The sequence below is a fragment of the Eschrichtius robustus genome, chromosome 16 (assembly GCF_028021215.1).
Source record: "Eschrichtius robustus isolate mEscRob2 chromosome 16, mEscRob2.pri, whole genome shotgun sequence".
NCBI classification, from domain to species: Eukaryota; Metazoa; Chordata; class Mammalia; order Artiodactyla; family Eschrichtiidae; genus Eschrichtius; species Eschrichtius robustus.
The window spans coordinates 23,266,646-23,291,829 of NC_090839.1; the positions used below are offsets into that span (position 1 = coordinate 23,266,646).

General features: G+C 50.2%; 1 protein-coding gene across 10 annotated transcripts; it reads right to left on the minus strand.

The window, feature by feature from the left end:
* Positions 1-373: 373 nt before the first annotated feature.
* On the minus strand, positions 374-17,274 carry TGIF2 (TGFB induced factor homeobox 2). 10 transcript variants are annotated; one of them, XM_068524913.1, is made up of 4 exons: positions 17,253-17,274; positions 13,699-13,762; positions 13,334-13,559; positions 374-3,131 (listed from the first exon to the last, which is right to left on the minus strand). In XM_068524913.1, exons 3-4 carry the CDS (start codon positions 13,523-13,525, stop codon positions 2,610-2,612), a joined length of 714 nt encoding a protein of 237 aa, XP_068381014.1. In that variant the 5' UTR covers positions 13,526-13,559; positions 13,699-13,762; positions 17,253-17,274; the 3' UTR covers positions 374-2,609. The 10 variants fall into 10 exon arrangements, with proteins under 10 accessions (XP_068381014.1, XP_068381012.1, XP_068381009.1 ...); XM_068524911.1 differs by having other exon boundaries at positions 13,699-13,765; positions 17,253-17,270; XM_068524908.1 differs by lacking the exon at positions 17,253-17,274 and adding an exon at positions 17,031-17,197.
* Between the last annotated feature and the right edge of the window lie 7,910 nt (positions 17,275-25,184).

Genomic DNA, 25,184 nt, shown 5'->3' on the forward strand with positions numbered 1-25,184 from the left:
CTTCATACTGTAGTCATGTTCCTTCCTCATTAGGAGGGGGGGGGGGACAAAGTTACCAGCTCACTAAGTTCCCTTACCACTTAGCAACCCCAAAGCTTGACTGCTGACGCAAGGGAAGACTGGTCCAGCTTGGGATACATATGCCCCCTGCACGCTGTGATGAAGAGGATGTGGAATACTCGTGAGGCCCAGGAAATAGGGACGCAGAGTACACAACACTTACAGGCAGCTACTAGAGGGAGGGTGAAAGAGGTAAGGCAGAGTAAGAACTCAGTAATTGTCCTGTCTCCAGGCTGGGCCCAGGGTCATAGTGGATCAATCCTTCTGCTTTGAAAAACAAAACCAAAACCAAAAAACAAACTTTATTCGACAAAAGACAAAAACCAAAGTTATTTACAGTAGTTTTTTGCTCAAATAATCCAACGGGATAACTGTGCTTCCAGGGTTACCTCAGAACCAAACCAAGCAGAGGCTGCCCTGCCCCCAGCCTCCCCGTCTTGTACAAGGGGGGAGTGCCAACCAGAATTCAGCAGCATGGCTCCCTGACCCCTCACCACCCTCCACTGCTCAGTGCACTGTGGGAGGGAAAGTCCCACCCCAGCCCAACGCGCTTCCACAGTCCCCTGCTGCAAGTGTCCTGCAACAGTGACACCAGACCTGGGCTCAGAGACACGGGTGGGGTGCAAGAGGCCGGGCAAGCAGCAGCTTCAACTGATCTTGAAGCTGCCGTGTTCATTCTTCCCCAGCTGGGCCTCAGGAGGGTGAGGGTCCCTGATCCCCCCCGGGGCATGGCAGGAGAGGGCACAGAGAGGGGAGGAGGCAGAAGAGAGAGCCTAGAAAACCTGCCCACTAACAGAGAGCAAAGCCCCCTCTCTTAAATAACCAATCCCCACTCCCACAGCAATGGGTGGGCCAAGCCACTCAGAAGTTGGGGAGCCTCCCTGAAGTCTTCAGGGATCATCCCGGAAAGGACAGAACACATGTTGCTGCCTTTCTCCCAGCCAAGCCCACCCAAGTCAGCCAATACCCACGAACTCTCCCCCTGTGCCCAACATGGCAACTTCAGGAAACTACAGGCTGAGGATCCTGACCTGTCTTTTGGCCCAGTAACAATGTTATTCAGAACAAAAATATTTCAGCTAATAACCTAGGATTAGTGTTTCTTAGGATATACTAGAAAGGTGGGGTATATTGCTGTTGAATTCTATCAGCAATGAAACAGCAGAAAAAAAAAAAAGCGGGGCGGGAGGAGAATAAGACTAACTGTGTGATCCGTTTCACTGTGAAGTTCAGGGCAGGGGCTTCTGCAACTCCAATTTAAAGAGAGGTGCAACAGAAAGACACTCACAGCGAACAGGCTTCGTGACCGATTCCCAGCCCCAGCCTCCTCCCGGGGCAGTTCCACAGGCAGCTGGGGGCACTATTCCATGTTTCCTCCAGGCACAGTTTCCGGCCACCATCAAAGCTGCCCGTCTGGATCAGCTAAAAGGCCTTCCTGACCACTAGATGGCTCACTTCTCTCCAAGTAGGAGCAACAGGGAGCTTCTGACATCCTGGCCCCACTAAGCCAAGTTCCTAGAAGGAATTCAGAACTCAGGCTTCGGGGTGAAGCTTTCAAAGATAAAGAAGGGGAAAACATGAAAGAGAAAAAAACACCACCCCACTGCTCAGCCTAGCTTACCTCCCCCTCCCCTCCCCCACAATACAGTAAAAACAACCACCAACCAACCAGAAAAACACCTCTATCATCCTTCTCTGCTCTGCACCTAGAAGGTTTGGTCAGATTTCTGTTGGACCCTCTCTCTGGCTGTGGCTTTATCCCCTTCTCCCTTCTGTGCATGATGCAGAAAAGCCAAAGCCCATAAAAGTTTTTTCTGCCTTTTTTTTTTTTTTTTTTTTTTTTTTGGTAAACCAAACCAACAATAAAACAACCATTTGGAATTTTGCAGAGATTTAGCTGGTCCCCCAAATGAAAATACTCCTTCCTTGTAAAACAGTCACCAGTTGCAGTGGTGGATTATTCTCAGTTCATCAGACTCCATCAAGCAATGCACTCTCATTCCCCACACCTGGGCTAACTACTCCTGTTAATGCAAACCCACAGCAAAGAGGGAAAAATAAACACAAAGTTTAGCAAAAACCTAAACATTCAACCGGAGTCGGTTCTGTTACATCTGCTGGGCTCCTCTTTTCTTCTGTTCACACTTATGAACCTGGAATGTCCACACTTAACAAAAAGAGGCCCTGTCAGGGGCAACTGGGACCCAGCACAGGTGTGAGTGAACTTGGCAGGTTTCCTGTGCCCAGCCCAGGAAAGCAGGTGGGAACAAAGGGGCCCCGGGGATTCTCTGCAGCAGCAGCACCATGCCTGTCTCCAGTCTCTTGGTCTCATCACTGAGGAGGCCTGGAGAAACGGCAGAGTCAGCAGAGGAGAGGTCCCATCACAGTGCAGTGACACCAGCGGGCGTCTTCCTGCTGAAGACCTCTGGACAGAGGAGATGATCCCGATGTTTGGCAGTGATCCAAAGAAAACCCTCTGTAGGAAGGGGAACCAAAACGGAAACCCAGGACAGCTGGCTCGAGCCTCGAGCACCCCTGTTGGCAGATGCCTACTTGGGGTTTTCAGAGACGAAAGAAATGGGAGTGCGCAGCAATGGGGGTGACGGGTCCTGCTGCTTCTGGAGCTCCATCTCAGCTGCCCTCTGGAGCGCCACCTCCACCAGCAGCTGGAAGCTGCTGAAGTCCTCCTTGTCCTGCTCCGGGGGTGTGGGCGGTGGTGTGTTGAAGAGTCCACCCGTGGGGCTTCCAGCTTCAGCCCTGGTCAGCAGGGTGAGTGTGCTACCAGGGGTCACCAGGGGCTTGGGGGGCTCCAGCTCGCCTTGTGGGAAGGTGGCTGCCGGCTTGTCTCCCTGGCCTGAGTGGAGCGGCATGGAGCACACGGACAAGGAGAGCACATTGGTGGGGGCCGGCACAGACACAGCCAGCACCGAGGGGCTGCCGCCTCGGGGGAGGGCCACATCGGAGGCCTTGCCCCCGCGGCGGGAAATGGTGTACTGGTTGGGGTCTTTGCCGTCCTTCCGAAGCATGTCTGGGAGAAGCCGCCGCCGGGCGTTGATGAACCAGTTACAAATCTGGAATGAGAATGAGTGTGAGAGACTGTGATCAGTTTCCTCTCTCAGAACCGGCTGCAAAGCACCTGCGTTCCTGGCCCCAGAAACACAGCAGCAAACAATTCAGGCACAATCGCAGCCCTCAGAGAGATTTATGTTGGGCAGAGAGAGTTAAAGAAGAAATCATGTAAATGAAAATAAACTGCAACTGTGATCCAGCCAATGAAGGGAAGGTACGTCGGTGCTGTTGGACACAGTAATGGGAAGACCCAATCCAGTCTTCGTGGACTCGGGGTAGTATTCTCTGAGGAAACGGCTCGCAAATTGAGATCTGAAGGGTAAGCAGTAGGTTAGGTGGGAGGCCAGAGGGGAGAAGAGCATTCGATTGAGAAGGATCAACACCTGAAAAGTGCCTATGAGGAGCTCAGAGAAGGAAGTCCTGTCTGGATGGAGCTCAGAGTGGTAACTAGAGGTTACCTCTCATAGTGGGGATTTGGTTCTTTACTCTAAGGACAATGGGGAGCCGCAGGAGGGTTTTAGGCAAAGGATGCTAAAAATGCTATGTGGAGAACCGAGTGGAAGCAGAGTGCAAGGTTAGTAGTTCAAGTTAGGTTAAGGGAGATGATGAGAAGATGACAAACGTTTGATCTGTCTGGGAGACTGGAAATGACAGGACCTGGTGCCCAGTTGGATATGGGTGTGTGAGAGGAGAGGGGATGGGGCCAAGGGTCATTCACTCCTAAGATTCTAGAATAGAGTCTTGCTGTATGCCAGGGAAAGAGCCACAAAGACACTAAGGGACTCTCAGGTAGAAGAAAAGTTATTGTTTCCAAGCAAAACCAAGGTCAGTGGTTGAATGTGCATTCAACCAACATCCTTAAATCCTTTTTTCCTACATGCTGCTGAGAAAGCTACCATTAACCGTGACCCCATTCCTGTCCAGCTGATTGTCCAATCCTCTTGGGCCTATGCCTGAGGCATGACATTTCTTACTGCTAAGTGGTCTGCTGCAAAACCAAGGCATATCTAGCACCCATCCTATATTTGTCTGGACCCTTTATAGTAGCCTCCAGATTCACAGCTCTCCAATCCAGCCTCGTCACTGGTTGTCACTCATTTTCTAAAATGCAGTACTGTTATTCCTGTTCTAGAAAACTGCCATTTGTCTCCTACTGCCTATAGGAACAACTCCAGACTCTTGGGCCTGGGTGTTAAAAGCCTCCCCTGTTCATAGCCTATCTTTCCAGCCCTTGTATTCTCCTTTAAAAAAAAAAAAAAATTTATTTATTTTTGGCTGCGTTGGGTCTTCGTTGCTGTGCGTGGGCTTTTCATTGCAGTGGCTTCTCATTGCGGAACATGGGCACTAGGCGCGTGGGCTTCAGTACTTGTGGCACGTGGGCTCAGTAGTTGTGGCTTATGTGCTCTAAAGCGCAGGCTCAGTAGTTGCGGAGCACGGGCTTAGTTGCTCCGCAGCATGTGGGATCTTCCCGGACCAGGGCTTGAACCCATGTCGCCCTGCACTGGCAGGCGGATTCTTAACCACTGTGCCACCAGGGAAGTCCCTATATTCTTCTTCATGTGAAATTGCTCACCAGCCCTCATTGAGGCCCTGTGCTTTAAAAAAAAAAAACAAAACAAAAACTCCATGCCTTTTGCACATCACATTCCCTCCTTCTGGAACACCCTCTTCTCTACGTGGAGAATGCCTACCATTCTAAGTCTTGGCTGATCTAAGATATTAGAGATTGGGCTGAGGCAGAGGAAATGGTTTCAAAACACATCTCTCCTCACCTACAGCTGCTGTAGGGCCTGGCAGTTTCTTTTCATACTTGAATGAATGACACCATGAGGGTAGATAACTGTTCAGGCAGAGTGTGAATAGTTTCTGCACACCCCAGAGGAGATGGCACCTAATCACGGCATCATTATTGATCAGCTAAAAGATCAGCCGCTTACACCCTCTTTCCTTTCATTTACTCCTAACAGCCTGGAGATGTGACAAGACCAATCCTTTAACAAGCTCACCTGGGCATTATTTAAAAAGTTATGGATTAGACTAGAGAACAGTTTCTTAGCTGCATGGCTGGTGTAAGCTCATAAATACAAAACCCGTTCTTCCCTAAATAGGCAAATACAACCCCTTATCATTTTTTCCATGTCTTTCTCCCTCTTGCCCTCCACTGGAGGAGCTGCCACAGGCGGAAAGTTGCCTAATCACTTTCTTGCTAACACAAAAGTAGCTGGAGAGAAGAAACAGAAACTGTGGGAGTGTGTTGGTGATGAGGCCTGGCTGTGGCATGGCATGCCTCCACACATCTCGGCATCTTTCTGGGAGCCTTTCTTGAGACGCATTTACCAATGGCTGCCGTTTACTAAGCACTGTACATCTACGCAATTTTCTTCCAACAGTTTTATCAGCCCTATGAGTTTGATCAGCTCCCATTTTACTGATGAACATATATAAAGCTGAGCCTGGAGAAGTCAGGCAGGATTCTACCTCTAGCCAAGGATCCCCAAGCCTGGACCTTTGGATCTGGAGGAACGAGAACCCCTACTCTCTGAATCTTTCTCTCAGGCTATCACAGGACCCCAGAGCCCAGCTTATTTTACTCACTGGAATGGTCAAGTTAGAACTTCTCACCTTCCTGTTGCTCTCCCTTTCAAGGCTTTGTGCTAACTCAAATAATATTTATTGATGCTTGCTATGTGCCAGGCCAGTTCTCGGTGCTGGGGATGCGTCTGTGAATTAGACAGATACGCACTCTGCCTTGTGGAGCTTATGGTCCATCTAGTTGTGGAGACTGGCAATAAACGAACATCACTATAGCAACAGGAAGTGCCAGGAAGGAAACAGACAGGAATAAAAAGGTAGTATATAAAGATAAGAGAGACCTCCGTAGATAAGGGGTCTGGGAAGGCTGAGACCTAACAGATAAGAAAGAGCCAGCCACACAGAAAGCTGAGGGAAGAGTGTTCTAGACAGAGGGAACAGCAAATGTCAAGGTCCTGAGGCAGGAAAGGGTTTGGTTTAAGGAACAGACAGAAGCAGGCCGGGCTGATCCCACGAGGCCAGAACACCACGGTTAACCACCAAAGGGGCCTGAACAGCGGCCTAAGCTAGTTTTCACACTGTACGTCCTTCTCCTGGTCCTGTCTTTTCTCTCCTCTTAGTTCATCAACAGAAACTTACAGAGCATGTAGCAGCTGCTGTAGGGGAAGAAATGACAGGAACCCCTCCCCCACACCTCTCCTGTGCTGAGATGCCAGGAACTGTGTGGGCTGCGGCAATGCCTAACATTCCTCTAATGGGTGACTGGATCAAAGGCCCCACTCTCCTCAGGGCTCCCATACCAGTTTCTACCCCTGCCTATCACCTTCCTTAGCTGACACCTGGGCAAGGCCTTGAGTACCACTACTCAGCCAAACGGATGGCCACCTATGACAAGAGCGGGCGCCTGGAGTTGGCATGGCTCCTTGCCCAGCAGCCTGCGGCTGTACCTGTTCCACAGGTGACCCAAGGATAGCACCAGGCTCTAGGTCCTGTCAGGCTGGGAAAGCTCATGGGCAGGGCAGAGCCAGAGCCTTCCTGTGGCTTCTCTCCCTTTCCATTCCAGCCTGGAAGGACCCTGCCTCTGGGGTTCTCATTTACCCCGCTTTACCTCTCTGGTCCTCTCAGTACAACTGAGTGTGTGTGCGTGCGCGCGCGCACACACACACACACACACACACACACACACACACACACACACACGACAGCAGGCATCAGCTGACACTTTTTGAGCTGCTCACTCCAATCTTGGCTGGAGTTGCAGGGGAGCCCCAAGGGAGAAGTAAGACTGAACAGCTGAGTGGACGAAGGAACTAAGGATCTTTGACACAAGGTATCACGCCAACCATCTCACTTGCATTATGTTTAATCTGCATGAAAGCCTGGACGGTAGTAAGCAGTGTCCCCAAAGTACTACAGAGAGACCTGGAACTCAGAGATGAGAGAACCTGCCCAAAGTCACACAGCCTCCGAGTGCAGAGCTGGGATTCAAACTCAGGTCTCCTGCTGCTGTTCTCATTCTGGTCTGCTGTCTTACCAACAGAGGAACAAAATGGATAGCTGCAAGGCATCACCATAATCCTAAAAGCAGACTCTTGCTGAACACAAAACATATCAGGTGCTGTTCTGAACATTTCCCATCTAACTAACTCATTTAATCTTCAACAGCCTATGAGACAGGTTCTGTGATGATCTCCATTTTATTTGAACCACTGAAGAAACAGAGGCCCTGATCAGAGAGATTCAGTAACTTGCTCAAGGTCACAAGGGCAAAGGCTAGGATGTGATCCAGACAGCCTGATTCCAGGCAACTACCACTGTCAGGTGAAGATAAAAGACGGAGGAGAGGGCTTCCCTGGTGGCGCAGTGGTTAAGAATCTGTCTGCCAATGCAGGGGACACAGGTTCAAGCCCTGGTCCGGGAAGATCCCACATGCTGCGGAGCAACTAAGCCCGTGTGCCACAACTACTGAGCCTGCACTCTAGAGCCTGCGAGCCACAACTACTGAAGCCTGCTTGCCTAGAGCCCGTGCTCTGCAACAAGAGAAGCCATTGCAGTGAGAAGCCCGTGCACGGCAACGAAGAGTAGCCCCTGCTCTCCGCCAGTAGAGAAAGCCCGCACGCAGCAACGGAGACCCAACGCAGCCAAAAATAAATATAAATAAAATAAATTAAAAAAAAAAAAAAAAAAAAAGACGGAGGAGAGTCAGCCTGAGGCCTTTTCTCCTTGCTCAGATGCTTTCGTCTCTCCATCCTGCAGCTGCCTCCTTGGCTACCTGCGCTACAGGAGACCACTACACCTCTCCAGCTCAGCCCAGGATGCAGGGGAAACGTGACCTGGGTCAAGAGGAGTAGGGACCAGTGCTTTTGTTGAGAGCAGTCTTGGGGAGGGGAGCCTGGCATTTACTAGCAGATGCGTGGGCACTTAGCCTCTAGCTGCACCTCCCATTTTGGCTTCTAATTCTGAGAACAGCAGAAAAACACCCCCCCCATGTGCTCACCCTGGTCCACAGAAAACTTAGCAGCCTACTTACTGTCTGTTTTGTCTTCTCATCCGATAGAAATGCACAGCTGAGGGCAGCCGGGCAAGGGCACAAGGCCCGAGTGCACCACCAGTGCCAGCTGTGATAATGGGCTCTGCGGATTTTCTGTAGCCCCTTCCAGCAGCCTGACCCACGCCTAAGTCAGGAAAAAAGCATGTGACTTGCCCCAATTCAAGGTCCTTGGGGAGGGGGTAGGAGAATGCCAAGGTGAATTCTGTGATTGATACGGCAAAACACAGGCTGGGTGCCTGAAAGCCTGTCTCTACCATAAAACAGGGCCCTATCTGAAAGCCTGCTGCCCTGTCAGTATTTTCTTTTTTTTAAATCAGTGGCTGAGATGAAGGACACGGGAGGAATCACTGTGGCAAATGGGAGTGGGAGGGGCACTAGGGAGCAGATAAAGGCCACGAGGACCAGAGCAGGGCTTTTGAAGGCGACACAAGTGCTTTAATTGTAATGTCTTTTCAACTGTGAAAGACAGAAGCAAAAGAGGGGAGAGAGTGAGGGCATGGAGAGACCTTTCCCAAACATCACGGTCCCTCAATCTGTGTTGTGACCACCTGTATGCAGGTGCTCCTAAAGGCTGCTGGCTGTATTAGAATAACCTTGAGGGTGATTTTAAAAAACTGCTACTTCTCATCTGCTTTATAGATGGGGGGCAGGGGAGAGGGGTGGGTGGAATCAGGAATGTGTTTTTAAACAAGCTCCCCAGAGTCCTGCCACCCAAACTTAGGAACCAATGGTTTAACCCACTGGTTTAACTTGTCCTTGTGGGCCAAACCCTTTACTTAAGCAAAAAAGCTTACACAAAAGCTCAAAAAATATACAAATGAAAGGCCTTAAGGTGGGGAGACAGTGGTTACCAGGAGGAAGAACCGGGAGGCAGCTATCTTTGGAGCCAGAGTAAGGAGAGCAGCTTCGAGAGATAAAAGTTCACTGAGGGCAGGGCCAAGCCACCCCCTCACCACACAGCAGGCCACTACAGCTTCTGCACCAGGCTCCTTTCTTGCCCAGTACAAGTACCAGAGGGACTGCTGCCCCTCACCTCCCCAGTCCTTCAAGTCTGTCAGGATTCCATTCATATACAGCTTCCGGAGAAGCCTTGCCTACCAGGGCAGCTCAGCTGACACACACGGGTAATTAAGTACCCTGAATTCTCAGTCCTTTCAATGTCTTCCCTCCCCCAGGGGGGACAGTGCCGGTTCTACTGTTGTGTTCCCAGCACACAGCACTGGGTCTGGCACAGAGCACACCCCCAATCAATATTACACAGAGAAGGAATGGGCATGAACCCTCCCCGCCACGCTTACCTCCCCTGCCCAACTGGCAGCCCCTTAGAACAGAAACCACAGCAATAAAGTGGGCTTACAGGGTGTCACTGGGACCTGTGAAAATCCTTCACAAATGACTTTTTGGTTTTACCCTCCCAACTGCCTCGCCCAGGGCAAGTACCAGCTAACCAGTTAGTTAAATAACTCATTGACTTGCTAATGAGATTGCTCCTGGGCCGGTTAAAGGAGACAATCAAAAGGGAGGTCCCCAGGGAGAGAGAAAACAAACTTGGCAAAATGTTGATGCTTGCTGGAGCCAGGTGATTGGTGCCAGGGGTGCGTTATAATATTCTCTTACTTTTGCGGTTATCTGCAAACGTTCCTAATAAACAATGGAAATTTTAAAAATTAAATACAGGAAAAAGAGATGCCTCCAGGGACTGACTTAAACCAGCTTTTCCAGATTGAGGAGCCACTACGTTTCCTTTATTTCTGAGGTCCTGCCTATTGACATTTCCAACACTTCTTTTTTTTTTAATTTTGGGCCCGCCGCGCGGCTTGCGGGATCTTAGTTCCACGACCAGGGATTGAACCCAGGGCCCTCGGCGGTGAAAGCTCAGGGTCCTAACCACTGGACCACCAGGGAATTCCCTCTAGCACTTTTACCTTCATTTTGTCACTTCAACAATTATTTACTGAGCACCTACCAGATACCTGGCATTGAGCTAACACTGAGGATGTAGTGATAAATAAGTCTAGGCCTCTGGAGTTTAGTGTGTTCTAAAAAGCCATCAGTCAAGTCCAAATGCTGACCCAGTCCCGGTGCTGTGGGAACACAGAGCTCCTCTAGGAGTCAGAAGTCTCCCTAGTCAGGGGTGGGAGCAAAGTGGTGTGGGGTATCTATCAGTGTGGCAGGAATATGGGGGGCCAGGGATGAGGCCCGCTACACAGATTGGGAAAGATGATGTCGTCAATAGGTTGGCAGGAGCCACTGAAGGGTTTTAAGTAGGGGAGTGACACATGATCAGACGATGATAGGTTGGACTAGGGTAGGAAAGAAGCTATATTCCGGAAATATTTAAGGGGTAAACGTGTAGGAATTGGTGAGACCAAAGGAGCTGAGAAAGGGCTATCAAGGGGAACCCCTTAGAAAGGGAAGGACCCAGCTTGGAGAAGTTACCTGTTATCAGTCAGGAAATCTGGGGTGCCTGTGAGACCTTCAAGCACGGATGTATGGCTGGCGCTGCTTGGGACTCATGGTACAGTTTCCATCAAGGAGTACTAGATGGTCCCCACTGCTCCTTTTTTTTTTGGCCACACTGCGTAGCAGGTGGGATCTTAGTTCCCTGACCAGACCAGGGATCAAACCCATGCGGAGTCTTAACCACTGGACCACCAGGGAAGTCCCCCCACTGCTCCTTAACTCTCAGCATGCCTCTAGAACAGGGTGGCCACCCGTGGAACCCCTCCCACCAGGGGATGCCAGGATCCAGCTGGCCCTTCCTCAGAAGTCTCCAGCAGCTAATCCTGAAATGGATTAGCTGTAGCCCCAGACCTACATTTCTGTAAGTGGGATCTGGGGATATGCCGTCCTAGGGGCCCACTAGCTCCCCACAAGAATGTTTTGGTTTTGTGTTTCCAATTTGATCACAAGTAGGAGTGCCGTGGCCTCTGGCAACCCAGGTTTGCTCAACTCCGGAGCCAGTGCCTCTGTCATATTACACATCGTAGTGCAGTCAACAAAACACCATCCACCGTTTGTTATTAATGCAGTTAGATGGAATCTCATTCGTTTTACATCTATTTACTTTGGAAAACTGTTTGGTTATTTCACAGTTGTGTATAAGAACAAAAGCAAGAGGTTTTTTTACCCAGTTTTATGTTTGTACATGCTTAAGTGACGTGATAAAAATTATTCAAGTCTACATTGTGAGGGAAGCAAGTCCGTGAAAAAGATTTTCTTTAAGAGGAGTCAGTACATTATTCAGACTTGAGAAACAGTGTCCCTGATAAAAGGCAATTTCAATACAGTGTGGAAGTGGTTTGGTCGCACAGGTAAGAGGCACACTGGAATATACAGCTGGGGGAATCAGAGAATGCTTTCATGAGAAAATGCTTAAACAGAGTGAGCCAGGCTCAGAGAGGTCAAGAAACCAAGGGAGAAGACCCGGAGGCCTGGGGGTTCAGGGGCCCCAGAGACAGGAAGAACTAGGCTGCAGGCAGGAAGACTAACAAAGAGGCTATCTAGGTAATCCTGGCTCTTAGGCACCAAGACTTTGGCCTGTGCTCTTCTGCATCCTGTGAGTTCAAGTCCACCTCTTCTGGGAGGCCTTCTGAGGCTCCAGGCCTGCTCAGAAGCCCTGCCCTGAGTCTCTGCTGCCATCTGCCCCAGCGGTCATCACTTTTTGCAAACATCAGTGGCCAGGTCTTCCCCTGCTTTCCCATCCCAGACTAGACACTCCCTAGGGTAGGAATGTGTCTGGATCCTCTCTGGGATCCCAACCCTGCCCCGCATAGAGCTGGGCATAGTGCAGCACTTGTCGGTAAACTTGTGAGGTTCTAGGAACTGCTAGGCGAGACCTATGACCTAGGAGAGATGAGGATGAAAGGGAGAGAAGAAGTGCCCACCCTGTGCCAAACACCTCACAGTGGGCCTTGAATTCTTCTCAGTCCCGCCCCCCAACCCTTACCCTTACGTGCTAGGAAAGTGCTACTATCAGCCCCCTTTTTCAGGTGAGGAAACACGAAGCTCAGAGAGGAGGCAGTGACTTGGCCAAAGTCCAGGCTTTCTCTTGTGGAGAAGATGGGATCCGAGTCAGGGTCAGTAGCTCTAGAGCCTTTCTCACAGACAGACTCCGATCAGCCACTGCCCAGCGAGTATAAAGTCAGGTGACAGGATTTCTGAGGGCCGAATACTCACCATGAGGCTTCATGGAAGAGGGACGCAGCTGGAAGAGGTGGGGGGTTCGGAGTAGGGTAAGGGAAAGAGAGACGGCGCCAGGGATCGGAGTAGTGGGCCAGGAAAGAACAGAGGTGGAAGGGGAGGCAGCAGGGGGTGGGGTGGGAGGCGTGGGGCGCCAGTGGGGCAGAGGGTGGGCCTTTGCTAGGCTGGGGGCCTGTTCTGTGTCTCCCAGGCAGGTGAGCGCCCAACTGGAGGCAAGGCAGTGGTAGTCCTGGGGGTCTCACCTCAGCACCAGGAAAACAGAACAAAAACACCTGTAGGTCAGCAACTGGGGCAATTCAAAGGGGGTAATACCTCTCACTCTGACCAGAAGTGGATAACATGACCTTCTGAGCGTGTTCACATTCGTGGTTCACAGAGCACTTTCACATCCAGTTCTGAATCTATTCCTCCCAACGGTTCAGTCAGGCAGTCTAATCCCACTTTATAGATGGGAAATCAAGATGTGGTTTACAACTCCTGCGTGGCAGAGTGGGGTTTTGACCCCAGAACCTCTGACTTCTGCCCTTTCCTTAACCGTGATTCCAACTCATTTTTAACCACTCTGCAGATCACCAGCTGCCCCGTGAAACCAAACTGCCATCCAAGTACCAATCTGGGGCTAAAGGCCAAATCCCAGACACTCAATGCCTTCTCACCCTCTCCCAGTTCCAGTGTTAATGACACCTAGACATTAATAACAATTCCTTGCCTCTTCATAACTCTCCAAAATCTAAATCTAGCTGCAATGACTTCATGCAATTGTCTTCCCTTGAGGCAGAGAGGGTGGGTATTCTCATCTAACCTACGAAGAAACTGAGGCCCAGAGAGAGGAAGTGACCAGCCCAAGGCCACACAGTTGAGTCAGTGACAGGGCTGGGACAGGACCAGAATCCAGGTCTCCTGCTACCCTCTCCTTACCTGCAGCACCGACAGGTTGGTCTGTCCAGAAAGGCTCAGCTTCTCCTGCTCTGAGGGGTAGGCGTTGTAGCGGTGCAGGTACAGCCAGTCCCGCAGGATCTTCACCGACTCCTTGGGCAGGTTCCCTCTGCGCTTCCTCTTGCCTGCCAGGGAGAGGAGGCCTTCATCCTCACCCAGGTCACTGTCTGACATGGTGTCTAGGGGCTACGCTGGACCTCAGGCAAGCCTAAAACAGGTGACAAAGGGGAGGGGGACATTATTACCATGCGGTGCCTCTGACCCTTTTCCTAGTCTTCCAGCACATCATTACTAAAGCCTAGGACACCAGAAACGGGGTAATCGAAATTCAAAGTCTCAGGCCATACCAAAGCCTCGGCAAGGTAGAAGGAAGGGTCCAAAATGCCTCTATTTCATCAGGCCGGTAGATAACTACTGAAATAAATGGCAGATCATTAATAAGCAGAACCAGACTAGAAGTAATTACAGCTACCACTGAGGCCTGTTTCCCATGCTCTGTACTGAGCATTTCACACCTTTATTATCTCATTCAGTCCTCACAAATGCCCTTGTAAGGGAGACACTAATATCATCATCATTTTACAGATGAGAAAAACCAAGGCCCAGAGAGATTCAGAAAGTCACCCAAGATACTCTGGCTGTTAAACAGTTACCATGTGACCCAGTAATTTCACTCCTAAGGTAGCTAAGCTATGAAGAGAAATGAAAACCCACGTCCACACAAAACCTTGTACAAAAATGTTTATAGTAACATTATTCATAATAGTCAAAGGTGGAAGCAACCCAAGTGTCCTCCAGCAGATGAATGGTTAAACAAAATGTGGCCTATCCATAATACTGTAGAATATTATTCAGCCATAAAAAGGAAGTTCTGATCCATGCTACAATATGGATGAACCTTGCAACTATTATGCTAAGTGAAAGAAGCAAGTCACAAAAAACACATACTATATGATTCCGTTTTTATGAAATGTCCAGAATGGGCTGGAGGGGATAGAAGAGTGATAACTAAAGGGTATGAAGTTTCTTTTCTAGGTGATAAAAATGTTCTAAAATTGATTGTGGTGATGGTTGCATAATTGTGAATATACTAAAAAAAACACTGGTTTGCTTTAAAAGAGTAAGTTGTATGGTATGTGAATTATATCTCAATAAAGCTGTTATATAAAAAAAAAAAATCTCACCTCCAGGATATGGTATGGAAGTAGGGTTTAGACCCAGATAGCTTGCCCCGTCCTCCACCCCCATCCCATCTTGCTTCCAGGGTCTCCCAGGACCCAGTGAGGAGTCTGGAAACCCTATCAATCTCCACAGTCCTACAGCAATCCATGTAATATTTACTGTGTACCTACTGTGTATACCCTGCAGAGATGCTGAGTTATCCCGACTGGTTATCTCTCATTCTCCTTTGTCATCTAGCCCCTGGCCTGGTCCCAGAATCAGTGCCTCAAAAATCCAGATAAATAAGCAAGGCTGGGCTCTAGTTCCTCCAACTTGGCCGTGTGACCTTGGGCAAGCATCCTTCCCTCTCTGGGCTTGAGCCTCCTCTTCATCTGTTAATTGAAGGAAGGTGTTTCCCTAGACAATCCAACTCAGTTGCTTATCCCCCTGACAAACTTCTTGTTCGAACACGCAAAAGAGATAAACATTTTAAAACCAAAAGTTCCAGGACAAGCTGATGCCAGAATCTCAAGGCCCCTCCCTCCTCAGCCTTTTAACAGCTCCCTAGCAGGCTAGGCCAACAGACTCTGGCATCTCCCAGGTTTTGTTTCCTCGACTTGGGCCTGAGCCCAGATATCCGGGCTGGCTAGGCCAGGCTTTCGAGGGAAGGGTCTACCCTCCCAGCCGGGCCACCTGGAGGTGAGAAAGGCATTGGTTAGAGGTGCCACTCCTCAGAGAGCAGCAACTGCGGGCTGCTTTCTGAGGTCAGGTTTCTGAGGTTTAGCTGGTCAGGGCAGTTGGGATCTGAGCTCAGGCAGGGATGCAGCGCTGGCAGGCTGTGAGAAGTTTACTCAAGGTTATCTGTACAGATTCCACCCTGGCTGCCAGTCAAGTCCCAGTCTGCAGGGTTCCAGTGGGTGGCGTATGGAGGTGACCCCCTCAGTCTACACAGACCTCTCTACCGCAGTGTCCTGCACCCCAGCCATGATATTCACCGACAAATACAGCAGACACAGTTTACAAATCCCAATCCAGGAGGCTTCCCCCACACACACCCCACGCTCCCACCCAGCCTCACGCCAGGCAACTCTCTAAGAGCACTCAGATAACTGGCACCAACCCATCGCTCAGCCCCTGGAACCCCCAGGACTTTCACCGACAAATACAGCAGACACACAGTTTACAAATCCCACGTCTAGCACGAACAACTGGTACCACGCAACCAATTCCTGGATATACGCCCACCCACGATCTCTCAGACTGAGACAACTCCCGACGACATCATACTAAGGGTCAGTTCTTACCCTAACTGGCCTGTGGTAGCACCCTCTCGACATAACACCCAGGGCACCCTCCTACACACTCCACGACGCTGACCTGCAACCACTCCCCCGCCAACTTTCTGACAACTTCCCCAGCTCGGCCCGACACTCCCCCGGGCCGAGCACTCACGCTGCATTCCCAGCAGTTCACACAAAGCGCGCAGCCTCCCCCGCGGCCCAGACCCGAGTCGGAGCACATGGCTCTCGGGGCGGTGGGGAATCGGCCTGCGCTCGGGGCGCCTGCACCCCTCAGCCCCCCACCCCGCGTCAGACTCGGCGCTTCTGTTCCCCCGCGGGCCTGCAATCCGGGTGGGGCGGGGGCTCTGGAAGAAAGAAAACTCACGTGTCTGTCCCGGGGCAGGAAAAAGTTTGGTTCCCACCCCCTTCCCCCGCCGCTCGGCGCTCCTGACTCTTCGGGGCGCGGGGCTGGCCGAGCCTGCGCGCTCGGCTTTGTGCTCCGAACTCGGCCCGGAGGGGGAGGGGAGGGGGCTGGGCTCCCACCTCCGCACCGCCCCCCCCAATCCTGCGCCCAGACTCCATGTTGGCCGCCCCCTGCCCCGGAGACTGCGCGCTTCGCCCGCGGGAGGCTCGGCTCAGGCTCGGCCTGCCCGAGGGACCCGGCGCACACAAACTTTCTTCGGGTCGCCGGCCCCACGCGCCCCGCTTCCTTGGCCCGCCTGGGAGTGACAGATGCCTCCGAGACAGACTTTCCTTTGTTCCAAAGGAAAAGGGAACTCGCGCGGGCTCCCCGGCCCCCCCCAGCTCCGAGACCTTCCGGCTGCCCCCACCCGCAGCTGTCACTCTCGGGGGGCCCCTCCCCGGCTCGGCCGCGGCGGGGGGTAGGGGGGCTACCGGCGGTTAGCAACGTGCACTTTTGAAACCAAACAAACCCGCCCCCCGCGCGCTCACCCCGGCCCAGGGCAGGGGCGGCCCTCTACCGGGGTGGGCTCCTAGGGAGTTGGGTCCCCCAAAAGGGCCGCGAGCGAACTTTCTCCGGGGGGGTGGAACAGCCCCCCCCTACCGGTCCCAGTCAGCACACCGCAGTCGGGACTCAGAAACACACCCGAGGTCACCCATCCACAATCGCACGCGCTTAGACGACGCCCCCTCCCCCGCCCGACCGAGAAAAAGAAACTTTCCAAGTTGTCCGCGCGCCCCCCGCCCCCATCTGCCCCCCTCCTGCGCCCCGCACTGACTTTTCCCAGCAGCTTTTCCGTCCACGCGGCCTAGGGGTCGGTCCCGGGCGTCCCGGCAGGGGGCGGGAGGCGCCAGGGGAGCGCGCCGCGTACCTGCCGGGCCTGACACTCGGCCTGACAGCTCGCGGCTGGAAAGCACCTCGCGGCCTGACGTCAGATCCCCTCTCCTCCCCTCCGCGCTCTCCTCGCCCTCCCCCACCCGCCCGGAGGGAGAAAACAAACTTTGTGAGGAGCACGGCGAGCGACGCCCACCCCCCGCGGGGCGGGCCAGCGGCTGGGGGCTTCGCCCCGCCCACCGCGCCCGGAGGGGGCGGAGCCGGGAGGGCACCTTCTTCCTGCGCCCACCCCCACCCTCAGGAATGCCACATGGCCTCCGAAGAGGAGTGGTGGGAACCCGGATCGGGATAGTGCGCTTGGGGGCAGGAAGTGGCCCGTTCCTCCTTTCGGAGAGCATTTCCGGAGCGCCTACTGTGTGCTCCACGCAGGGGGTGGGGGTCGTTACCGAGAGGAGAAATAATGCAAATCCCGATGTTTGTTAGTCAAATCTCCGGAGAGGAAACTGAGGCCCAGTTAGTCCGGGGATTTACCCCCAGCTGGTAAGGACTGGGGTCTGAATGCGGCGCCTCTTCTGCTCTCCAAGGTCGCGTAGAGTCGGGTAGAAGTCTCTCTCGGACACAGCCCCAAAGCCCGTAGCCCCAGGGTCTGTCACACAAGGGGCAGCCAGAGGTAAAAATAGCCAATGTTTAAGGAGTGTTTATAACGCAGTGACCTTAAGCGTGTGTATCTCCCTCTGGTTATGGGGTAGGTCCTGTCATACGTCAGTCCCTGGTTTGCCCATGAGCTGTTCTTGACTTTGCTTCTTGTCACGCAGTCAGCCAGTGTCATTCAGCCCAGGTGGGTCCGATAGCGGGAGGCCGAGCGCTTATCTGATTGAGACGGGCTGTTGAAGGAGGCAGATGACCGTCTAAGAGCTCTCAGCGCTCCCTGGTTTCTTTTTCCTCTGCCCTCAACACCCAACTCCAGGACGTTTCCCTTGGTCTTCCCCAACCCTGCCAGCACTCTCTTCCCTGCTCTTTGCTCTCTGTTCCACGTACTGTAAAATACCTGCTGACCAACCTGTTGGCCTTCTGGGGAGACTTTGTGCCCCGCAGAGACTAGCACAGAGTCAGCCTAAAAATGGGTAAGGCCTTTTCTGGGTCTCTGGTTCCTCATCTGGTCCCAGATATGTAGGACCCTCGAGCTTGGAAGTCAGCAGCTTTGAAATGGTTTTTGGTCTTAATTGCCCTTTAGCTATGGAGAACTCAGAACAAAGATGTAGTTTGCTCCCCAGACCCTAAGCCAATCAGAATGCTGATTAAATGACTGTTAAGGTGCACCTGGACTCCCAGTTGAAGCCAGACTAACCTGCAAATGCTTAGAAGCTAGTTGGCCACATTGCTTTCCTCACAGCAGTAGCCAGAGTGTCAGTGCTGCAGCCCAGCGCTCTCCGTGTCACAGACGGGGAAACCAGAGCCCAGAGTGGAGGCCCCAAACAATTTCTTGGAGCGCTCTGTCCACAGCCTTATGAGAGAAAAAGGGAGGCTTGGGGAGTCTCACGTAAAAAAGGTAAAACCTCCGGGCCCTGCAGAAATAGAGACGCAGATGTAGAGAACAAAGGTATGGACACCGAGGGGGGAAAGTGGCAGGGGATGAATTGGGAGATTGGGATTGACATATATACACTAATATGTATAAAATGGATAACTAATGAGAACCTGCTGTATAAAAAATAAATAAAATTCAAAAAAAAATGTAAAAAAAAAAAGCCTCCGGACCCTGGTCCCTAGGATCACAGAACATGTGTGGGATGGGGGCCTACATAAGGGGGACCCTGGAAGGGAAAACGGGTGCAGCCAGGTGAGCCTGTTGATGCGACGGTTCCCAGCACTTGGTGTCAGTGCATGAGGGCCAGACTCTGCCCGTTTTGGAGAAGCCACAGGGGACCTGGGCTGCAGCCCAGAGACCTCCCGGCAAATTAAGCCGGCAGCAGCCCCCTAGGCCAGTGCTTCGCACGTCTTATGCTAGACGAGATGCATGGGGCAAATGGAGGAGAGCAGCTCTGTCCTCCTTTTAGCCCGCAGTGGAGTCACCTGAGAGCCGGTAACAAAGCAGATTCAGGAGCCCTTCCCCAGACTTCCTGGAGGGGGAGGGGGAGAGTTGGGAAATAGAGGGGAGGCTGGTAGTATGTCAAGATTGTGCATTGTAAACAAATTTGAGAATTACCGCGTGTTTCTCAACTGGTAAGTTATCAGAATTTAAAATATATGCATCCTTTAAAGCCAGTAAGTGTACCTCTAGGAATCTATATCGAGAAATAATTGCAGAACAAAGATGAATGCTTACACAAGATTGTTCTTTGCAGCACTATTTATTCTGGTGGAAAATTTCAAACAGCTACGTGCCCCTCAGCGGGAGCTGACTGCTTACAGGCACTCTGGGACCTCTGCACAGCGGGATGTTGTAATGGGGTAAGTCTGTGAGCACTAACCTAGGAGATGGCCAAGGAATATTTATTATGACACTTTGCAATGTCCTAGCAAGAAGGGGCTTTGCGTATACTTGGTGAGAACTTTCGTGGGAAAACTTTTTCCAACTGGGAAGTTATTTTTATTGTCATTTTTCTCTCATCCAGTTTTGCCCCCCCCTCGCTTTTTCACAGATGAAAAAACTGGGTCCCTGAGAGAAGAAGGGACTTGCCCCATGATCTGCCTGGGGTCCTGACTCCTGGCACAGATCTGGGGTGGGGGTGGAGGGGAAAGAGAGGTGGGCGTGGCATCAGAGCTCAGGCAAACCTGGTGGCCGCCGGGAGGCCATTTTAGGAAGAGTCCCAGGAACTCAAGATCCCTCAGGCCAGAAAGGGACTGGATAGGCTGCATAAGGCAATTTTGCCTCTGTACCTGAAAACCCAAATTAGAGGCCTCTGATGATGGGGCTGTCTCTTGATTGTGCCTGTTTCTAGTGAACTTGGTTATTGCATGCATAGGTTCAAATGAATGTTATGCAAATCTATTTTCATTGGGAAAAAAAAAGGCCAGCCATTACTCTTTTTACCTGGGGTTGATGGAAATGGGGAAAGAGACTGATATTCACTATATTCACTTGGCTTCCAACATGAGCCAAGGCGAGATCCGGTAGCACAAAGGAGATAGGGTTCTGGGGGGTAGAGGGGAAGAGTCCAGCAAAGGCCAGGGTCAGTCAGTAATTCAGGAAAAAGCTGGATTTGATCAGCTGGTAGGGCCTTGAAGGCTGAAGTGAAGAATTTGGATTTGGCAGTGTGGGTAGTAGGGAGCCCCTGCAGGGCTGCTGAGACAGTGGCTGAGGAGAGGTGGGAAGAGATTGGCGGTAGGGTGATCAGGTGAGGCAGCTCTGGGTAATTGAGACCAAACAGATGGAGACCTGTCTCTGAAGTCTAGGAGATTTGTAGCTCTCTTCTGTGAGGTTGTGCATTTTCATCTAATGTGGATTTCAGTTTATCAACATCTTACTTTAAAAGTCTTCTAGTATTTTTTTAAAAAATAAATTTGTTTATTTATTTATTTTTGGCTCTGTTGGGTCTTCGTTGCTGCGCACGGGCTTTTTGTAGTTGCGGTGAGCGGGGGCTACTCTTCGTTGTGGTGTGCAGGCTTCTCATTGTGGTGGCTTCTCTTGTTGCGGAGCAGGGGATCTAGGCATGCGGGCTTCAGTAGTTGTGGCATGCGGGCTCAGTAGTTGTGGCTGGCGGGCTCTAGAGCGCAGGCTCAGTAGTTGTGGCGCACGGGTTTAATTGCTCCGTGGCATGTGGGATCTTCCCCGACCAGGAATCTAACCCATGTCCCCCGCATTGGCAGGTGGATTCTTAACCACTGCGCCACCAGGGAAGTCCCTAGTATTTTGTTGATCAGCTACAATTTGCTTAGTTTTCTCCTAGTTGTCAGGTATGCACTCATTCATCTAATTTTTGAGTGCCCAGTGCTTGACAGGCTGTGTGCTTGAAGCTGGGGGATTTGGGCTACAGTGCCCGGTGGTGGAAAGGGAATGGGATTTGGGATTTGGAGCTACTAGCCAGGTGATGGAGGCAAGTCATCCAAACCCACTGAACCTCAGTTTTCTCATCTGTGGAAACATTTGGCTTTGGTGGGGGTCAGAGAAAATAAAGGCTGTGTAAAAACCGTTTGTGAATAGCATTCAGCATTTATAGAACAGCAGATACCATCATCAGGGTGTCTTAGCTCTGCTTCTAATAGCTGTGCGGCATTTGACAATCCGAGTTCCCGTTTCTTTCTCTTCATCTGAGAAATGACAGGGTTGAAAGATAGTCCTAAAGGTCTCTTCCTTCTTTGGCATTCTACCATCTAAGGCTTAAATGTTTTTGAAAGCAACGTATTGTATATATAAATGTCTGTTTGCCCACAGTTTAGGCAACACTGGGTTAAAGATTAAAACACTGGATTAAGATTAAAAAAATTTTTTTTTTTTCTTTAAGTTTTTGGCCGTACCCCACGGCATGTGGGATCTTAGTTCCCCAAACAGGGATTGAACCCACGCCTCCTGCATTGGAAGGCAGAGTCTTAACCACTGGACTGCCAGGGAAGTCCCAAAAAATCTTTTTAAATTTTATCTTTTCTGGGTTAAGTGGTGAGGAGTATTACCTAAAACTGTATCTGTCTGCATGGCTTTCTTAAATAGCTTTCTAGTTACACTTGATTATCTGATTTTCTTCCTGTGCAGTTTACATTTCAAATGGGCCCCAAGTTATAGCACTTTAACTTAGGGACGTCCGTGTGGCAGGGATGTGGCAGTGACCTGCAGGTAGAGTTACCACAGTCTCTTCTCTTGATGCCTTCTGGCTTCTAGACAGATTAATTAGTGGGTGTTGTGCTTTTAATTCGGGGATTGAAAAAGATCCCTTTCGATTTTTCTGATAGTCTGCTGTCCTACCTGTAAACCACTGGGTACTGGTACTTGCAATCACAGCCATAGAAATCAACTGTCAGAAATGGCTGTTGTGGGGCCTGGGAGATTTAATGACTGTATTTTTCTTCATTCTTTTTATTAGGATCCCAGGTGATAGGACAGTGGGGAATCAGATTCCGTTTGGCATGGTTTCATCTTTTTTATATGTGGGAACTTTTTTACCTCCTGGAGTACTTTTTATTATTTTTATTTTTAAAATTAATTTATTAATTTTTGGCTGCATTGGGTCTTCGTTGCTTCGTGCGGGTTCTCTCTAGCTGCAGAGAGCAGGGGCTACTCTTCGTTGTGGTGCGTGGGCTTCTCATTGCAGTGGCTTCTCTTGTTGCGGAGCGTGGGCTCCAGGCACACAGCCTTCAGTAGTTGTGGCTCATGGGCTCTAGAGCGCAGGCTCAGTAGTTGTGGCGCACGGGCATAGTTGCTCTGCGGCATGTGGGATCTTCCCGGACCAGGGATCGAACCCGTGTCCCCTGCATTGGCAGGCGGATTCTTAACCACTGCGCCACCAGGGAAGTCCCCTGGAGTACTTTTTAAATTACAAAAGGAAATACACTGTGTTAATTATGGCAAGTTAAACAATGCAAAAGCATATAAAGAAAAGTGAATAACCTCCCCCCCTCATTCGCACCTTTCAGCATTAGCAGTGATAACAGGTATGTATTCTTCCTCACCTTTCTCCATGTTCATGTAAACACATGCAAATATATACACACATCCTGAGAGGTGTTTTCTCTCTTCCCTCTTATTTACATTTTTTCCTAATTTTCAACAATTGCAAATAACATTTTCTACATAAAGATGTTTGCAATTCTGAGAATTTCCTGAAATAGATTCTCTGAAGTGGGATTACTGGGACAAAGAGTAAGAATGAATATTTGTAAGGCATGTTACCAAAGTGCTCTCCATGACAGCATTTGTAGTGTTTGAGTGCTTGTCTTACCCCGTCCTTAACCACATCAAGTGTTAGCAGTTTTATGTTAATCTTTGCTCATTTGATGGCTGAAGAATCGCCTTTGGTTCTTTTAATCTGCATTTCTTCTTATTATTGGTGAGATTGGATATCTTTTTTTTTTAATTTATTTATTTATTTTTGGCTACGTTGGGTCTTCGTTGCTGCGCGCAGGCTTCCTCTAGTTGTGGCTAGCGGGGGCTACTCCTTGTTGCGATGCACGGGCTTCTTATCGCGGAGGCTTCTCTTGTTGCGGAGCACGGGCTCTAGGCCTGCAGGCTTCAGTAGTTGTGGCACGCAGGCTCAGTAGTTGTGGCTCGCGAGCTCTAGAGTATAGGCTCAGTAGTTGTGGCGCATGGGCTTAGTTGCTCCATGGCATGTGGGATCTTCCCGGGCCAGGGCTCGAACCCGTGTTCCCTGCATTGGCAGGCGGATTCTTAACCACTGCGCCACCAGGCAAGTACCGAGATTGGGTATCTTAAAATTTCCTAATTATTGGACATTTGTCACCTGTGAATTATCTCCGCATCTTTTCAGGTCATTATGAGTTTTTTTTCTGACCTGCAAGTTCTTTTTAGTAGTAAGGATACTTAATCCTTGTTTGTCCTATTGGTTGCAGGTAGTTTTTTCTCCCAAGATTATTGTTTGCTTTTTTTCTAACTCTTTTCTAAGCTGTTTTTTCTTTGTTGTTTTTTTTTTTTAAACTTCTTACTTGGTCAAATGTCAGTCTTTGTGATATTGCCCATTGCTTTTAGGCTCAGAAAGAATATCAGTGATCCAAGGATGTTCACCTAGACTTTCTTGTTGATTTTGTTTCTTAAGGTTTAATTTTTAACACTTAACCCTTTGCTGCATCTGGAGTTTATTTTGATTTACAGTGTGAGGTAAGAATCCCAATACATTTTTTTTCTTAATGGCATACCATTTTTTATCATCTTTCCTATGTGCGATGCCACTTCTTCCAAGGCATTGAGTTATTACACTATTTTTCATGGTATATCCCAAGGAGGGGGTATCTTGAGACTACTACTTTAGATGATGAAAAGATAGATTTTGGCCAGGGAAGGAAAGCCTTTTAATTTCTGTAGTGGAGACAGATTCTCCTCTGTGAAGCTAATGATGTTTGGGCTTTAAGGACCCTTACTTGCCCCTGTCTCTTCCAAGGCCCTGGAAGAGGTCATATGTTTTCATAAAATATACAAATTAAGAAATTGTCATTGTAATCACTTAAGACCACTGTCTTATTCCACTATGACTTCCCTCCTCACTGTTCCCCTCCTGCTAACTGGCCTTCTGTTGGCTCTGGACATTTTTCTGGATCTGGCTAAGGGTTGAGTTAGAATGCATTTGGGTTGGGTTTATCTGTTTATGTAGTTTGTAGTCACTTCCACCAACAGTTCAAATACTGACAACTGTCCTGGTAGAGGAAAGCCTTTCATGACACAAAGATGCAGGAACAGAGGTAGTGGCACCATATAAAGGTGTCCTATAGCATACACACCAGAAGTATATAAGTAAAGGAAGATAAACAAGATTGGAAACATGAATCAGAAGCTGGTCTGTGGCAAATTCTTCCAATCATGAAGATTGTAAAAATGGAAGCAGAGGACTCAGTTTTTGTTTTTTGTTTTTTTAAATTTATTTTTGGCTGTGTTGGGTCTTCGTTGCTGCGTGCAGGCTTTCTCTAGTTGGGGTGAGCGGGGTCTACTCTTCGTTGCGGTGCGCAGGCTTCTCATTGCAGTGGCTTCTCTTGTTGTGGAGCACGGGCTCTAGGCACGCGGGCTTCAGTAGTTGTGGCACGCGGGCTCAGTAGCTGTGGCTTGCGGGCTCTAGAGCTCAGGCTCAGTAGTTGTGGTGCACGGGCTTAGTTGCTCCGCGGCATGTGGGATCTTCCCGGACCAGGGCTCGAACCCGTTTCCCCTGCCTTGGCAGGCAGATTCTTAACCACTGCGCCACCAGGGAAGTCCCGAGGACTCAGTTTTTACCAACACTTATTAAAAGTGGAACTTTTCGGGAATTCCCTGGCAGTCCAGTGGTTAGGACTTGCGCTTTCACTGCCAAGGGCCTGGGTTCAATCCCTGGTCGGTGAACTAAGATCCCACAAGCCGTGCGGTGTGGCCAAAAAATAAAATAAAATAAAATTGGAAAAAAAAAAGGAACTTTTCTTCTTCTAAGAATGTACTTGATAATGCAGTGTATACAATTATAAATGTACA